Source organism: Chlorocebus sabaeus, chromosome 20, assembly GCF_047675955.1.
Source record: "Chlorocebus sabaeus isolate Y175 chromosome 20, mChlSab1.0.hap1, whole genome shotgun sequence".
NCBI lineage: Eukaryota > Metazoa > Chordata > Mammalia > Primates > Cercopithecidae > Chlorocebus > Chlorocebus sabaeus.
Genome location: NC_132923.1, coordinates 9,354,986 through 9,372,491, shown reverse-complemented (window position 1 = coordinate 9,372,491; position 17,506 = coordinate 9,354,986). Strand labels below are relative to the sequence as shown.

At 46.5% G+C, this 17,506-nt stretch overlaps 2 protein-coding genes and 1 pseudogene across 2 annotated transcripts in view; 1 reads left to right on the top strand and 2 right to left on the bottom strand.

The window, feature by feature from the left end:
• The window catches only part of NUP210L (nucleoporin 210 like), a 168,165-nt gene that overhangs the window by 1,867 nt on the left and 148,792 nt on the right, over positions 1-17,506 (bottom strand). The window contains exons 35-38 of the mRNA XM_073008364.1: positions 15,785-15,934; positions 8,536-8,786; positions 7,664-7,868; positions 702-806 (exon numbers count right to left, since the gene is read on the bottom strand). Coding sequence (XP_072864465.1) covers positions 702-806; positions 7,664-7,868; positions 8,536-8,786; positions 15,785-15,934 — 711 coding nt within the window. The remainder of the gene's footprint in view (positions 1-701; positions 807-7,663; positions 7,869-8,535; positions 8,787-15,784; positions 15,935-17,506) is intronic.
• Positions 524-2,556, top strand: LOC119624288 (large ribosomal subunit protein eL34-like). Its single transcript, XM_073008363.1, has one exon. It carries the CDS (start codon positions 2,214-2,216, stop codon positions 2,550-2,552), a length of 339 nt encoding a protein of 112 aa, XP_072864464.1. The 5' UTR covers positions 524-2,213; the 3' UTR covers positions 2,553-2,556.
• On the bottom strand, positions 4,562-4,642 carry LOC119624516 (small nucleolar RNA U3; annotated as a pseudogene).

Here is a 17,506-nt window from a genome sequence, read left to right as displayed (position 1 = left end):
GTTCAAGCACTTCTGCCTCAGCCTCCCAAGTAGCTGGGATTACAGGCGTGTGCCACCACACCAGCTAATTTTTGTTATTTTTAGTAGAGATGAATTTTCACTATGTTGGCCAGGCTGGTCTCGAACTCCTGAACTCAGGTGACCCACCCGCCTCGGCCTCCCAAAGTGCTGGGATTACAGGTGTGAGCCACGGCGCCCGGCTGAGGAGGACCTTTAATCCACTAGGTTACTAGGACTAGAAGGCAAACTTAGTTTACACTGCTTGTTAAAATTACATGTGATAAGCAGCTAATTTTCATCCTTATTAGTTTGTGAAATAAAATGAAGGCAGTTTCAGCTGGGCACAGTGGCTCAGGCCTGTAATCCCAGCACTTTGGGAGGCCGAGGTGGGTGAATCACGAGGTCAGGAGTTCAAGACCAGCCTGGCCAGGATGGTGAAACCCTGTCTCTACCAAAAATACAAAAAATTAGCTGGGCGTGGTGGTGGGCACCTGTAATCCCAGCTACTTGGGAGGCTGAGGCAGAGAATTGCTTGAACCTGGGAGGTGGAGGTTGCAGTGAGCCGAGATCACACCACTGCACTCCAGCCTGGGTGACAGAGTGTGACTCTATCTCAAAAAAAAAAAAAAAAAAAAAAAAAAAAAAAAAAAAAAGCAGTTTCCATGTCAAAGTCCATGGTATTGAATATAAGGACTGTTTACCTAGGAAGATGAAAGCTGTTGATGCCAGCACTGCAAAGAGGGTCAAGAGCAGGATCCGGTAAGAGCCAGTGAACCGCTTGAGGATGGCTGAATCTTCACAATGATCTATACATTGGCCATAACAAAACAAGATAATAGTTATTTTCTTTTATTTTATTTTATTTTATTTTATTTATTTATTTATTTTTTTTTTGAGACAGAGTCTCGCTCTGTCGCCCGGGCTGGAGTGCAGTGGCCGGATCTCAGCTCACTGCAAGCTCCGCCTCCCGAGTTCACGCCATTCTCCTGCCTCAGCCTCCCGAGTAGCTGGGACTACAGGCGCCCGCCACCTCACCCGGCTAGTTTTTTGTATTTTGTTAGTAGAGACGGGGTTTCACCGTGTTAGCCAGGATGGTCTCGATCTGCTGACCTCGTGATCCGCCCGTCTCGGCCTCCCAAAGTGCTGGGATTACAGGCTTGAGCCACCGCGCCCGGCCGATAATAGTTATTTTATAACAACCATGGACAGATGCTGCATTTTTTTTTTTTTTTTGATACGGAGCCTGGCTCTGTCGCCCAGGCTGGAGTGCAGTGGCCGGATCTCAGCTCACTGCAAGCTCCGGCTCCTGGGTTTACGCCATTCTCCTGCCTCAGCCTCCCGAGTAGCTGGGACTACAGGCGCCCACCATGTCGCCCGGCTAGTTTTTTGTATTTTTTTTTTTTAGTAGAGATGGAGTTTCATTGTGTTAGCCAGGATGGTCTTGATCTCCTGACCTCGTGATCCGCCCATCTCGGCCTCCCAAAGTGCTGGGATTACAGGCTTCAGCCACCGCGCCTGGCCAGATGCTGCATTTTTTAAATTTAATTTTTTTTTTTTTTGGAGGTGAAGTCTCGCTCTGTCGCCCAGGTTGGAGTGCAGTGGCGCGATCTCGGCTCACTGCAAGCTCCGCCTCCCGGGTTTACGCCATTCTCCTGCCTCAGCCTCCCGAGTAGCTGGGACTGCAGGCGCCTGCCACCACGCCCAGCTAAATTTTTTGTATTTTTAGTAGAGATGGAGTTTCACCGTGTTAGGATGGTCTGGATCTCCTGACCTCGTGATCCGCCCGTCTCGGCCTCCGAAAGTGCTGGGATTACAGGCGTGAGCCACCACGTCCAGCCTTTAAATTTAATTTTTTGAGACAGAGTTTTGCTCTCTGTCCCCCAGGCTAGAGGGCAGTGGCACGATCTCAGCTCACTGCAACCTCCAGCAGATGCTGCATTTTAAAACTTACGACTAAAAATAGTAATAAGAGTATCTGTTAGAAGTATCCAAAACCCAGCTCTCTCAGAGAGAAGAGAGCTTCAGTTGTAAACTATGCTTGGTTCAACCACCTCTTTTTGACTTCTTCCTATCTCCAGAGTAGTAAAACTCCAATTCTTGAGCCTGTTATTTCTTCCTCTTAGATTTAAAAGGATGCTTTAAATCCTCTGCTACTTTAAAATGCTGGTTACCACTTCTTCCTCTTCCAGGGACATTGTCTGCAGGCACTCAGAATGGTCCAGCGTTTGACATACCAATGCAGGCTTTCCTACAATACAGCCTCTAACAAAACTAGGCTGTCCCAAACCCTTGATAATAGAATTGTTTACCTCTATACCAAGAAGGATGGGAAAGCACCAAAATCTGCATGTGGCATGTGCCCAGGCAGACTTCAAGGGATTCATGCTGTAAAACCTGAAGTTCTTACGAGATTGTCCAAAACAAAAAACATGTCAGGTTCCATGTATGCTAAATGTGTTCATGACTGGATCAAGTGTGCTTTCCTTATCGAGGAGAAGAAAATTGTTGTGAAAGTGCTGAAGGCACAAGCACAGAGTCAGAAAGCTAAATAAAGAATGAAACTTTTAGGCCGGGCGCGGTGGCTCAAGCCTGTAATCCCAGCACTTTGGGAGGCCGAGACGGGCGGATCACGAGGTCAGGAGATCGAGACCATCCTGGCTAACACGGTGAAACCCCGTCTCTACTAAAAAGTACAAAAAACTAGCCGGGCGAGGTGGCGGTCGCCTGTAGTCCCAGCTACTCGGGAGGCTGAGGCAGGAGAATGGCGTAAACCCGGGAGGCGGAGCTTGCGGTGAGCAGAGATCCGGCCACCGCACTCCAGCCTGGGTGACAGAGCCAGACTCCGTCTCAAAAAAAAAAAAAAAAAAAAAAAAAGAATGAAACTTTTGAGTAATAAAAATGAGAAGACTTGGCTGGACGTGGTGGCTCACGCCTGTAATCCCAGTACTTTCGGAGGCCGAGACGGGTGGATCACGAGGTCAGGAGATCCAGACCATCCTAACACGGTGAAACTCCATCTCTACTAAAAATACAAAAAATTTAGCTGGGCGTGGTGGCAGGCGCCTGCAGTCCCAGCTACTCGGGAGGCTGAGGCAGGAGAATGGCCTGAACCCAGGAGGCAGAGCTTGCAGTGAGCCGAGATCGCGCCACTGCACTCCAACCTGGGCGACAGAGCGAGACTTCAGCCTCCCTAGTAGCTGGCATTATAGGCACCCACCACCATGCCTGGCTAATTTTTGTATTTTTAGTAGGGATGGGTTTCACCATGTTGGCCAGGCTGGTCTTGAACTCCTGACCTCAGGTGATCCACCTGCCTTGGCCTCCCAAAGTGCTGGAATTACAGGTGTGAGCCACTGCCTGGCCAAAACATTTTTTTTTAGATCATTAGTGACCACTTAAATCCACAGTACCTTTCTCCTACTCAGGATGTCATTTTTTGGGAGCACTCTGATTTGTATCTAACCTTATCCTCAATAAAACTTTAGACTTGCCTGTTTTTTTTGTTTTTGTTTTTTTGAGATAAGGTCTCAGGCTGGAGTGCAGTGGTACAGTCATGGCTTACTGCAGCCTCCCAAGTAACTAGGACTACAGGTGCACACCATCACGTCTGACTTTTTTATTTTTTTCTTTGAGATGGAGTTTCACTCCTGTTGCCCAGGCTGGAGTGCAATGGCATGATTTCGGCTCACTGCAACCTCCACTTCCCAGATTCAAGTGATTCTTCTGCTTCAGCGTCCTGTGTAGCTGGGATTACAGGTGCCCGCCACCACGCCCAGCTAATTTTTGTATTTTTAGTGGAGATGGGGTTTCACCGTGTTGGCCAGGCTGGTCTTGAACTCCCAACCTCAGGTGATCTGCCCACCTCAGCTTCCCAAAGTGCTGGCATTACAAGCATGAGCTACTGTGTCTGGCCTTTTGGCTGTTTTTCTTTCTGTCTCTCTCTCTCCTCTCTCTCTCTCTTTCTTTTTCTTTTCTGAGACAGCCTTTCTTTCTCACCTAGGCTGCGGTGCAGTGGTGAGATCTCAGCTCACTCCATCTCTGCCGCCCAGGCTCAAGTGATCCTCCTACTTCAGCTTCCAGAGTAGCTAGGACTGCAGGCCATCACACCTGGCTAATTATTTTGTATTTTTGTAGAGATGGGGTTTTGCATGTTGCCCAGGCTGGTGATTACTGTATTTTTTTTTTTTTTTTTTTTTTTGAGACAGAGTCTTGCTCTGTCCCAGGCTGGAATGCAGTGGCATAATCTTGACTCACTGCAACCTCCGCCTCCCCGTTCAAGCTATTCTCCTGCCTCAGCCTCCCAAGTAGCTGGGATTACAGGTGTGTGCCATTACACCTGGCTATTTTTTATTTATTTTTATTTATTTTTATTTTTAGTAGAGACGGGGTTTCACCATGTTGGCCAGGCTGGTCTCGAACTCCTGACCTTGTGATCCACCTGCCTCGGTCGTCCAAAGTGCTGGGATTACAGGCATGAGCCACCATGCCTGGCCGATTACTGTAATTTTTAAGTGAGAAATATTTTTTAGATATGGCAGGAGGAACATGAATATATCTACGGATTCTTTTTTTCTCTCTCTATACATTCTGAGAAACTTCTCTAGTAATGAACTATAGAAATGATCCCTGAAAGTATAGTCAATGAATTCCGTAGGTGACAAAAGCACACAATACTGCTGATATTATGATGGTTTGCTGCCTATATTAATAATTAGTGAAAGTGCTAACTTTAAGTTAGTGGTCAGTTGAAAATAAAGATGCATGGCCGGGCGTGGTAACTCACGCCTGTAATCCCATCATTTTGGGAGGTTGAGGTGGGTGCATCATTTGAGATCAGGAGTGCCCAACATGGTGAAACCTCGCCTCTACTAAAAATACAAAAATTAGCCGGGCGTGGTGGTGGGCACCTGCAATCCCAGCTACTCTGGAGGCTGAGGGAGGATAATCGCTTGAACCTGGGAGGTGGAGGTTGCAGTGAGCTGAGATGGTGCCACTGCACTCCAGACTGGGCGACAGAGCAAGACTCTGTCTCAAAGAAAAAAGAAGATGCAATTTTTCTCCACTCAGGGTCATGGACACCTTGAATTCTATCTATGGACCTCTTTGTGGGGATCCATGGTCTCTAGATTTTAAAACTCTGCTTCAATACATTCTAGTGATGGTATCTAGAGATACCTTTTTTTTTTTTTTTAAATTCCTGAGACAGGGTCTCGTTCTGTCACCCAGGCTGGAGTGCAGTGGTGCAATCATGCCTCGCTGCAACTTCAACCTCCTGGGCTTAGGCAATCCTCCCACCTCAACCTCCTGCTAGGACTTCAGGTGCATGCCACCATGCCTGGCTAATTCTTTGGATTTTTAGTAGAGATAAGGTTTTGCTGTGTTGCTTAGCCTGGTCTTGAACTCCTGAGCTCAAGCGATCCTCCAGTCTTAGCCTTCCAAAGTGCTAGGATTACAGGTGTGAGCCACTGCGCCAGCATCTCAGTTTCCTCAGCTCTTGGGAAAAAAATACCTACCTCCTAGAGTTATGAGAAATAAACCAAAAGCATATAAATGTGCTTAGGATAATAGTCAGTACAAACCAGATGCTCACGTAAACATCAACAAAAACCTATTTCCCATTAGGAGATATACTATAATTTAGTTTAGATCGTTCCCAGTAATTAAGTAGTTTCCCTTGAGGGGTGGGGAAGCGGGTGTGACAAATACAATATAAGGAGACTGATGGTTCTCTTGCTTTTCTAACACCTTTTCATAACTATTCCCATCCTATCCAAATGTGGCATTGTTCCTAAACTAGGTAATGCCTGGAATCAGAATTTGGGGGAGCTAAGTCTTGGTTCTAGGGTTAACATTGGCCCATTGCCTGATGCAAAAAGATTTAAATACTTTTGAAGACAACAAAACAGGTAGATTGGCCAGGCGCGGTGGCTCACGCCTGTAATCCCAGCACTTTGGGAGGCCAAGGTGGGTGGATCACCTGAGGTCAGAAGTTAAAGACCAGCCTGGCAAAATGGTGAAACCCCATTTCTACAAAAATATAAAAATTAGCAGGGCATGGTGGTGTGTTCCTGTAATCCGAGCTACTTGGGAGTCTGAGGCAGGAGAATCGCTTGAACCCGGGAGGTGGAGGTTGCAGTGAGTCAAGATCATGCCATTGCACTCCAGCCTGGGTGACAGAGCAAGACTCTGTCTCAAAAAAAAAAAAAAAAAAAAAAAGTTTAAAATATGGCAAATAGTATCGTTACAAGGCTGGCAAACTCGTGTTCAACTGACAACTATTCTTCCTCCTTCCTTTTTTTTTTTTTTTTTTTTTTTTGAGACAGGGTCTTGCTCTGTCACCAGGCTGGAGTGCAGTGGCACAATCACTGTTCACTGCAGCCTTGAACTCCTGGTCTCAAGCAATCCTCCTGCCTCAGCCTCCTGAGTAGATGGGACCACAGGTCCATGCCACCATGCCCAGGTAATTTTTTTTTTTTTTTTTTTTTTTTTTGAGACGGAGTCTCGCTCTGTCGCCCAGGCTGGAGTGCAGTGGCCGGATCTCAGCTCACTGCAAGCTCCGCCTCCCGGGTTCACGCCATTCTCCTGCCTCAGCCTCCCCAGTAGCTGGGACTACAGGCGCCCACCACCTCGCCCGGCTAGTTTTTTGTATTTTTTAGTAGAGACGGGGTTTCACCGTGTTAGCCAGGATGGTCTCGATCTCCTGACCTCGTGATCCGCCCGTCTCGGCCTCCCAAAGTGCTGGGATTACAGGCGTGAGCCACCGCGCCCGGCCGTAATTTTTTTTTTTGGTACTTTTTTGTTGATACGGAGTTTTGCCTTGTTCCCCAGGCTGGTCTCGAACTCCTGAGCTCAAGGGATCTGCCCACCTCGGCCTCCCAAAGTGCTGGAATTACGGCGTGGGCCACCATGCCTGGCGAACAACTATTCTTAAATATAGAAATTAAATGTAAAATTTAGGTAGTGTTAAGAAAGCTACCTAAAAGTTGCATTTTGGGTAGGTTTGGAAGATTCATGCCTCAACTAGTTTGAGTAATCTTAGTCAAGTGGCTGAATGTTTCCCATTAACTAAACTGTGATAACATCTGTGCCCCCTTATCTGTGGGGAACATGTTCCAAGACCCTCAGTGGATGCTGCAGATAATATTGAACCCTCTATGTACTATGTTTTTTCCTTACATAGAAAGGAAAAAGTGGAAGAGTTGGGAACTTCCACTTTTTCACTTAAAGGAAGCACTTTCCAGCTTCTTTTTGGCATACCCGAATTGCAGGCATCACCACTCTTGTGCTTTGGAGCCATTATTAAGTAAAATAAGGGTTACTTGAAACAAGCACTGCACTGTGATACCTTGATACCAGTTGATTTGATAGCAGAGACTGCTACTAAGTGACTAAAGGGCTGATAGTGTGGTAAGTATGAACACACTGGACAAAGAGATGATTCATCCTAGGGGACCAGAGCAGGACAGTGTGAGATTTCCTCATGCTATTTGGAACAGTGCACAATTTAAACCATTTATTTCAGGAGTTTTCCATTTATTTTTGGACCATGGTTGACTGTCAGTTAAGTGAACTTCAGAAGCAAAACTGCAGATGGGGGTACTAATGTAATACATTCTTTCTTCTTTTCCTCTCTAGATTATAAATAGGAATCTCTGATGCTTACCTGCACCCAACTTATCTTTCATAGCCCTCACTACCACTGCCTCACTTTGACTGGTGAGTACACAGGAAATATTGATGAAAACAGGTGATGCCATCTGCTGGAAGGAAGTGAAGTTGACCACTCTTACAGAGTAGATGGCCAGGCCAGGAGTGAGGGGAGAACGGCTATGGCCAGTGACCACTAGAACTGGGGAGCTGGAGATGACCTTGGAGAAAAGATAAAACCTTTTATTTAAAAGAAGAAAATCAGTTTTGTATCAGTATGTTCCAATCTCAAATATATACAGTACAATAATTGTCAAGATCTGGATTTCTAGCTAGCTGGCCGACAAACAATAAATCATTTACTTTTTTGTTGTTGTTTTGAGAGGGAGTCTCGCTCTGTCACCCAGGCTGGAGTGCAGTGGCACGATCTCAGCTCACTGCAAGCTCCGCCTCCCGGGTTCAAGCGATTCTCCTGCCTCAGCCTCCCGAGTAGCTGGGACTACAGGCGCCTGCCACCATGCCCAGCTAATTTTTGTACTTTTAGTAGAGACGAAGTTTCACCATGTTGGCCAGGACGATCTCGATCTTGTGATCCACCCACTCGGCCTCCCAAAGTGCTGGGATTACAGGCGTGAGCCACCACGCGCGGCCAATCGTTTACTTTTTACTCCTTTAGGTATGTTGACAAAGCTCATGACCTAGATTTTGGACTCTGGGAGTCTGCCTGGCATTATGAAGGAGACGGGTTTTCTTCATTTGATTTGGTCATTTCCCATGGTGATTTTTATTAGGTCACTCAGTAACTTCTTTTGCCCTTGAAGTGCGCATGAAAAATATCTTTTCAAATTCTTGATCTCTTGTTCTGTTTTGGTTCAGTCCTTAACATACCTCTAGCTTCCCAAGAACTCTGTCCACTCCCAGTACTCTTATCTCTCCGATATCTTGCTTGTGGCTAAGAACCAATTCTGACTGGTTAATATAAAAGGCTGGGATGAAAGGAATGAGGATTCGTTGCATTCCATTCTTGCTACGTTCACTGACCAGTGTAGCCCACCCATAGACTGAGGTGTCAGCCACACTGAGGGCCTGTAGCAGCTCCTCTGACTGCGGTCGAACCTTGATTATGCAGATATAAACCCCTGAAAAAAAAAGAGGAAAAACTGATCAGGAAGGTTCAGAGGCTCTACTGAGCCAACTGAATTAGGATAGGAAGGAGAAACTGTGACATGCGAATTCAGCAAAAGAGAAAATGTGAATTTAGTTTTGAGTGTTCAATATCAGCACAATATTGGTCACTATGAGGAGGATACCAAATAAAAACAGTCCTAGAGAAACCACAACTGAATTTGTTTACTGAGCATACCATTCTTTCTTTTTTTTTGGAGACAGGGTCTCGTGCTGTCATGCAGGCTAGAGCACAGTGGCACGATCATGGCATTCTGCAGTCCTGCCCTCCCAGGCTCCAGCGATCCTCCCACCTCAGCCTCCCGAGTAGCTGGGACTACAGGCATGAACCACCATGCCTGGCTAATTTTTGTATTTTTAGCTGAGGCGGGTGGATCACAAGGTCAAGAGTTCAAGTCCAGCCTGGCCAACATGGTGAAACCCCATCTCTACTAAAAATACAAGGATTAGCCGGGTGTGATGGTGGGTACCTGTAATCCCAGCTACTTGGGAGACTGAGGCAGGGAAATTGCTTGAACCTGGGAGATGGAGGTTGCAGTGAGCTGAGATCGCACCACTGCATTCCAGCTTGGGGACAGAGCAAGGCTCCGTTTCAAAAAAAAAAAATTTTTTTTGTATTTTTTTTGTAGAGATGAGGCTTCACTATGTTGCCCAGGCTGGTCTCAAACTCCTGGGCTCAAGCCATCCTCCTGCCTTGGCCTCCCAAAGGGCTGGGTTTACAAGTGTGAGAAAGCACCCCTGGCTAAGAATACCATTCTTATTCAACATGTCAGGGAATATTAAATGATATAACACAAGCAGGGCACTTAAGAGCTGGGGATACAGAACGAAGGAGTCAGTGCTGGTGAACTCAGGAAAGGATTTGTGAAAGAAAGACAAGCTTTGAGTGTCATTAATAACTTACGCATCAGACCACCTCTTGGTGTCATTATTTTTAGTCAATGGTAGGAACTGTTTTTCTAGTTACCCATGCTTAATCCTTAGCTGTCTTCGTTTTTTTTTTTTTAAAGAGAGAGAATTTCACACTGTTGCCCAGGTTGGAGTGCAGTGGCGCAATTCTACCTCACTGCAGCCTTAAACTCCTGGGTTCAAGTAATCCTCCCACCTTAGCCTCCCAAGTAGCTAGGACTCTAGGCATGTGCCACCATGCCTGGCTAATTTTTAATTTTTATTTATTATTATTATTTTATATATATTTTTGAGACGGAGTCTCGTCCTGTTGCCCAGGCTGGAGTGCAGTGGTGCAATCTCAGCTCACTGCAAGCTCTGCCTCCGGGGTTCACGCCATTCTCCTGCCTCAGCCTCCCGAGTAGCTGGGACTACAGGTGTCCGCCACCACATCCAGCTAATTTTTGTATTTTTAGTAGAGACGGGGTTTCACTGTGTTAGCCAGGATGGTCTCGATCTCCTCACCTCGTGATCTGCCCACCTCGGCCTCCCAAAGTGCTGGGATTACAGGCGTAAGCCACCATGCCTGGCCTATTTATTATTTTTGTAGAGACAGAGTCTTGCTCTTGCCCAGGCTGGAGTGCAGTGGCATGAACACAACTCACTGAAACCTTGAATTCTTGGGCTCAAGCAATCTTCCTGCCTCAGAGATAGGGCTACAGGTGCGCGCCACCAGGCCTCGCTATTTTATTTTTTGAGAGACAAGGTCTTGCTATGTTGCCCAGGCTGGTTTCAAACTCCTGGGCTCGAGTGATCCTCCTGCTTCAGCCTCCTAAAACATTGGGATTATAGGCATGAGCCACTGCACCTGGCCTTAGTTGTCTTTACATCCTTTCCTTCATCCCTATATCCAGTCATTTCCAAATCTTGCTAACTCCTCCTCTGAAATGTCTCTGACATCTGCCTCTTCTTAGTATTTCTCTATTAGTCTGGTCTAGACCCTTATCAAAATGTATGCTTGGATTATTGCAGTTGGATAATTATGGATAATTAGTCTGGTCCAGACCCCTTAGTCTGGTCTAGACCCTTATCAGTTCATGCTTGCGTTATTGCCCCTTCACAGGTATCCTTGCCTGTTATTCCACTTTTCTTTTTTTTCTTTTGAGACCAAGTCTCACTCTGTCGCCGAGGTTGGAGTGTGGTGGTGTAATCTCAGCTCACTTCAAGCTCTGCCTCCCAGGTTCAAGTGATTCTCCTGCCTCAGCCTCCCACGTAGCTGGGATTACAGGCGCCCGACTAATTTTTGTATTTTTAGTAGAGGCAGAGTTCCACCACGTTGGCCAGGCTGGTCTTGAACTCCTGACCTCAAATGATCCGCCCACCTCAGCCTCCCAAAGTGCTGGGATTACAGGCATGAGTCACCGTGTCCTGGTATTATTCCTCTTTATTTGAGACAGGTTATCCATCTGTTGCCCAGGCTATAGTGCAGTGGTGTGATCACGGCTCACTGCAGCCTTGAACTCTTGGGCTCAAGGGATTCTCCCACCTTGGCCTCCCAAGTAGCTGGGATTACAGGCATGAGCCACTGTGGCCAGGCTATTCCTCTTTCTCTTTTCTTTTCTTTTCTTTTTCTTTTTCTTTTTCTTTTTTTTTTTTTTTTGAGATGGAGTCTTGCTCTACTGCCCAGGTTAGAGCACGGTGGCGTACTTTTGGCTCACTGCAACCTCCACCTCCTGAGTTCAAGCAGTTCTCCTGTATGAGCCTCCTGAGTAGCTGGGATTACAGGTGTGCACCACCACGCCCGGTTAATTTTTGTATTTTTAGTAGAGACGGGGTTTCACCATGTTGGTCAGGCTGGTCTTGAACTCCTGACCTCGTGATCCACCCTCCTCGGCCTCCTAAAGTGCTGGGATTACAGGCATGAGCCACCGTGCCCGGCCCCTCTTTTCTTTTTCTTATCCATTCTATATACTGCCACTAAATCCTTAAAAACTGCTTTCATTCTTTATTTTATTTTATTTTATTTCTTTTTATTTTTTTATTTTTTTTGAGATGGAGTCTTGTCTGTTGCCCAGGCAAGATGGAGTGCAGTGGCGTGATCTCGGCTCACTGCAACCTCCGCCTCCCCGGTTCAAGCAATTCTCCTGCCTCAGCCTCCCAAGTAGCTGGGACTACAGGCGTGAGCCACCAGGCCTGGCTAATTTTTGTATTTTTAGTAGAGTTGGGGTTTCACCACGTTGGCCAGGCTGGTCTCGAAGGCCTGACCTCAGGTGATCCACCCGCCTCAGCCTCCCAAAGTGCTTGGATTACAGGCCCAGTGTTTTTTGTTTTGTTTTGTTTTGTTTTGTTTTTTTGAGATGGGGTTTCGTTCCTGTTGCCTAGGCTGGAGTGCAATGGTGTGATCTCAGCTCACCACAACTTCTGCCTCCTGGGTTCAAGCGATTCTCCTGCCTCAGCCTCCCGAGTAGCTGGGATTACAGGTATGCACCACCATGCCTGGCTAATTTTGTATTTTTGTATTTTTTTTCTTTTTTTGTTGAGACAGAGTTTTGCTCTTGCTGCCCAGGCTGGAGTGCAATGGTATGATCTCGGCTCACCACAGTCTCCCCGTCCCGGGTTCAAGCAATTCTCCTGCCTGAGCCTCCCGAGTGGCTAGGATTACAGGCATGTGCCACCACACCTGGCTAATTTTGTATTTTTAGTAGAGACGGGGTTTCTCCACGTTGGTAAGGCTGGTCTCGAACTCCCGACCTCAGGTAATCTGCCCGCCTCAGTCTCCCAAAGTGCTGGAATTACAGGCATGAGCCACCACGCCCCACCCTAATTTTGTATTTTTAGTAGAGATGGGGTTGCTCCATGTTGGTCATGCTGGTCTTGAACTCCCAACCTCAGGTGATCTGCCCACCTCAGCCTCCCAAAGTGTTGGGATTACAGGCATGAGCCACAGTGCCTGGCCAAAAACTGCCTTCATTTTTATTTTATTTATTTATTTATTTATTTATTTATTTAGACAGACTCTTGCTCTGTCACCAAGGCTAGGGTGTAGTGGCATTATCATGGCTCACTGCAGCCTCAACCTCCTCGGCCCAAGTGATTTCATCTTATTTTTGGGGGAAAAAAACAAACCAAACCAAAACTAAAACAAACTTCTCTAGGGCCCTATATTGCCTGGAATGTCCTGTTCTCTTCACATCTAGTTCACTCTTAATCATACTTCTAAAGGTCATTCCCTCTGTAAAACCTTACTTATTTTTGCCTCAGGTTTCATGTAGATACTCCTCCTTTCTTTCTGCTTTCTTTTTATTTATTTATTTATTTATTTTTCTGAGATGGAGTCTCACTCTTATTGCCTAAGCTGGAGTGCAATGGCGTGATCTCGGCTCACTGCAACCTCCGCATCCTGGGTTCAAGCAATTCTCCTGCCTCAGCCTCCCGAATAGCTGGGATTACAGGCATGTGCCACCACACCCGGCTAATTTTGTATTTTTAGTAGAGACCGGGTTTCCCCATGTTGGTGAGGCTGGTGATGAACTCCCGACCTCAGGTGATCCGCCCGCCTCAGCCTCCCAAAGTGCTGGGATTACAGGCGTGAGCCACCGCACCTGGCCTGTATTTTTTTCTATCTATCTATCTATCTATCTATCTATCTATCTATCTATCTATCTATCTATCTATCTATCTATTGAGAGACGGAGTCTCGCACTGTCGCCCAGGCTGGTGTGCAGTGGCATGATCTTGGCTCACTGCAAGCTCTGCCTCCTGGGTTCACGCCATTCTCCTGCCTCAGCCTCCTGAGTAGCTGGGACTATAGGCACCCGCCACCCCACCCGGCTAATTTTTTGTATTTTTTTAGTGGAGAGGGGGTTTCACCTTGTTAGCCAGGATGGTCTCAATCTCCTGACCTCATGATCCGCCCGCTTTGGCCTCCCAAAGTGCTGGGATTACAGGCATGACCCACCACGCCCGGCCTTATTTATTTATTTTTGAGACGGAGTCTCACTCTGTTGCCTAGGCTGGAGTGCAGTGGCACCATCTTGGCTCACTGAAACCTCTGCCTCCTGGATTCAAGTGATTCTCCTGCCTCAGCCTCCCGAATAGCTGGGACTACAGGTGCCTGCCACCATGCCTGGCTAATTTTTGTATTTTTAGCAGAGATGGGGTTTCACCATGTTGGCCAGGCTGGTCTCAAACATCTGACCTCAAGTAATTTGTCTGCCATGGCCTCCCAAAGGGCTGGGATTATGAGCATGAGCCACTGCACCTGGCCTGATTTATTTTTTCATCAATAAGTTGAAGTCACAAACATATATGTGTCTATCCTGTAACTCATCACCTGGTAGGGTAACACTAAAAGTTAAAAGGTTTAGGCTGGACATGGTGGTTCGTGCCTATAATCCCAGCACTTTGGGAGGCCGAAGTGGATCACTTGAGGCTAGGAGTTTGAGACCAGCCTGAGCAACATAGGGAGATCCTGTCCCTACACAAACAAACAAACAAAATAAAGAAACAAAAATGGCTGGGTGTGGTGGCTCACGCCTGTAATCCCAACACATTGGGATGCTGAGGTGGGTGGATCACGAGGTCAGGAGTTCGAGACCAGACCAGCCTGACCAACATTGTGAAACCCCATCTCTACTAAAACTACAAAAATTATCTGGGCATGGTGACATGCACCTGTAATCCCAGCTACTCAGGAGGCTGGGGCAGGAGAATAGCTTGTGACCGGGAGGCAGAGGTTGCAGTGAGCTGAGATTGTACCACTACACTCCAGTCTGGGAGACAGAGTAAGGCTCCATCTCAAAAACAAAACAAAACAAAACAAACAAACAAACAAACCAAAAATTACTTTTCTTTGTTACTCCACATCTTCTCCTGCTATCAGGTATTATAAACAGTTTGCTGAATGAACCTTCCTTCAGTGGTTGCTAATGACCCAAACCATTCAGACTGCCTGATCTAGCATTAGAGGTTCTCTCATGATGAAGCACTACCTTATTTATACCTTACTTTTTCTTTTTTCTTTTTTTTTTGAGATGTAGTCTTGCCCAGTCTGGAGTGCAGTGGCATGATTTTGGTTCACTGCAACTTCCATCTCCCGGTTCAGGCAATTCTCCCTGCCTCAGTCTCCCCAGTAGTTGGGATTACAGGTGCCTCCCACCACGCCTGGTTAATTTTTGTATTTTTAGTAGAGATGGGGGTTTCACCATGTTGGCCAGGCTGGTCTCCGAAGCCCTGACCTCAGGTGATCCGCCTGCCTCGGCCTCCCAGAGTACTGGGATTACAGGTGTGAGCCACTGCGCCCAGCCCTATACCTTACATTTGATATGAATCCTTTCATTTTTAGATAAGCTGATTTACATAAAGTCCTCCTAACATCATGCCTATTTCCACTTTTCACTTGTTAATCCTGTTCTTTAATTTGGAGTATCTTTCAGTTCAACAAAACATCCAAACACTGTGCTACATGCTGGAAATGCAAGATGAATGAGACACAATGCAGAGCCTCACAGAGTTAATGGGGACTAACAAGAAAATAGTAAACTGTAATAGAAAAGCACAGGGTATTCTAGGAGGCATGTGTTAAAAATTATTTGAATAGGGCTGGGGGCAGTGGGCTTAACACCTGTAATTCCAGCACTTTGGGAGGCTGAGGCAGGAAGATTGCTTGAGGCCAGGAGTTTGAGACTAGCCTGGGCAATATAGGAAGATCATGTCGCTCTTAAAAAAAAAAAAAAAAAAAAGGCATGATGTCATGTGCCTGTAGTCCTAGCTACTCAGGAGGCTGAGGCAGGGGAATTGCTTGAGACTAGGAGTTTAAGATTACAATGAGCTATGATCATACCATTACACTCCAGCCTTAGGCAACACAGCAAGACCCTGTATCAAAAAAAAGAAAAAAAAAAAAAAAGGGGTTGAATGGGTTGAACAAAAGTGTTGCCTGAGAAAAATTCCACAGTTATGTATCAGATGAAACTACAGATATAAAAGCAGTCAAATAAGAATGGGACAGTTGTACAAATAGATAAACAGAATGGGGAAACCAGAGTCAACTGGTGTAACCTACCTTTCTCCATACTGAAATCTGAATGGACATGAAAGACTTTACTTGCTGGAATGTCTAGCAAAGTATTACTGAACTGTACATGGCACAGCATGAGGGTTGCTGGAAGAAGTACTTTTGTAACGGCCAAGGCCTGGTTTGGGGTACAGAATCCTGAAAAGCAGAAAAGAGGTAAATAGCTTTGTCACTAACAATAATTTGTAAAAAGAGATTATACGGCGGCAACTTTGGATCATAAAAAAACATAAGCAAGAAAGAGGGTCAATTATGGCTGGTTAGCCGGGCGCGGTGGCTCAAGCCTGTAATCCCAGCACTTTGGGAGGCCGAGACGGGTGGATCACGAGGTCAGGAGATCGAGACCATCCTGGCGAACACGGTGAAACCCCGTCTCTACTAAAAATACAAAAAACTAGCCGGGCGAGGTGGCGGGCGCCTGTAGTCCCAGCTACTCTGGAGGCTGAGGCAGGAGAATGGCGTAAACCCGGGAGGCGGAGCTTGCAGTGAGCTGAGATCCGGCCACTGCACTCCAGCCTGGGCGACAGAGCCAGACTCCGTCTCAAAAAAAAAAAAAAAAAAAAAAAAAAAAAAAAATTATGGCTGGTTTGCCCACCTCTGCTTCAATCAAGGTGAAAGAATAGTGTGAGACCCTCGCATTCTAATTTGTGAATGACTACAGTGGGGCTTCCATTATCAGTATCATACATAGGTGGTGTCTTTTTTCAAATATTTTTTTTGAATTTGTCAGTGGGAGTAAAAAAGATTACAGGGAAGTTAGAAATCTATTAAAAATAGGCCGGGCGAGGTGGCTCATACCTGTAATCCCAGCACTTCAGGAAGACGAGGCAGGCGGTCACCTAAGGTCGGGAGTTCAAGACCAGCCTGACCAACATGGAGAAACTCCATCTCTACTAAAAATACAAAATTAGCTGGGGGTGGTGGTGCACACCTGTAATCCCAGCTACTTGGGAGGCTGAGGCAGGAGAATCAACTGAACCCAGGAGGCGGAAGTTGCGGTGAGCCGAGATTGTGCCATTGCACTCCAGCCTGGGCAACAAGAGCGAAACTCCATCTCAAATAGACAAATAAGCCGGGCGCGGTGGCTCAAGCCTGTAATCCCAGCACTTTGGGAGGCCGAGATGGGTGGATCATGAGGTCAGGAGATCGAGACCATCCTGGCTAACACGGTGAAACCCCATCTCTACTAAAAATACAAAAAAATTAGCCGGGCCTGGTGGCAGGCGCCTGTAGTCCCAGCTACTCGGGAGGCTGAGGCAGGAGAATGGCCTGAACCCAGGAGGCGGAGCTTGCAGTGAGGCGAGATAGTGCCACTGCACTCCAGCCTGGGCGACAGAGCAAGACTCCGCCTCAAAATAAATAAATAAATAAATAGACAAATAAATAAAAATAAAGCAGTACAGTTTGGAGGTGGCTTTTAGGTCTAGGATAATTTGTTTTTCATATACAATATTGTAATATAATTACAATATAATTCAAGCCCCAAGCCCCTAGAACTTCATCACAAGTGGTACCTTAAGAGGAATCATATAGACAGCAAGAAGTGGACTGTTGTTATCATTGGGTCAGCTGCAATGGGTGGTATTCTTCTTTTTTTTTTTTTTTTTTTTGAGATGGAGTCTCGCTCTGTCGCCCAGGCTGGAGTGCAGTGGCTGGATCTCAGCTCACTGCAAGCTCCGCCTCCCGGGTTTACGCCATTCTCCTGCCTCA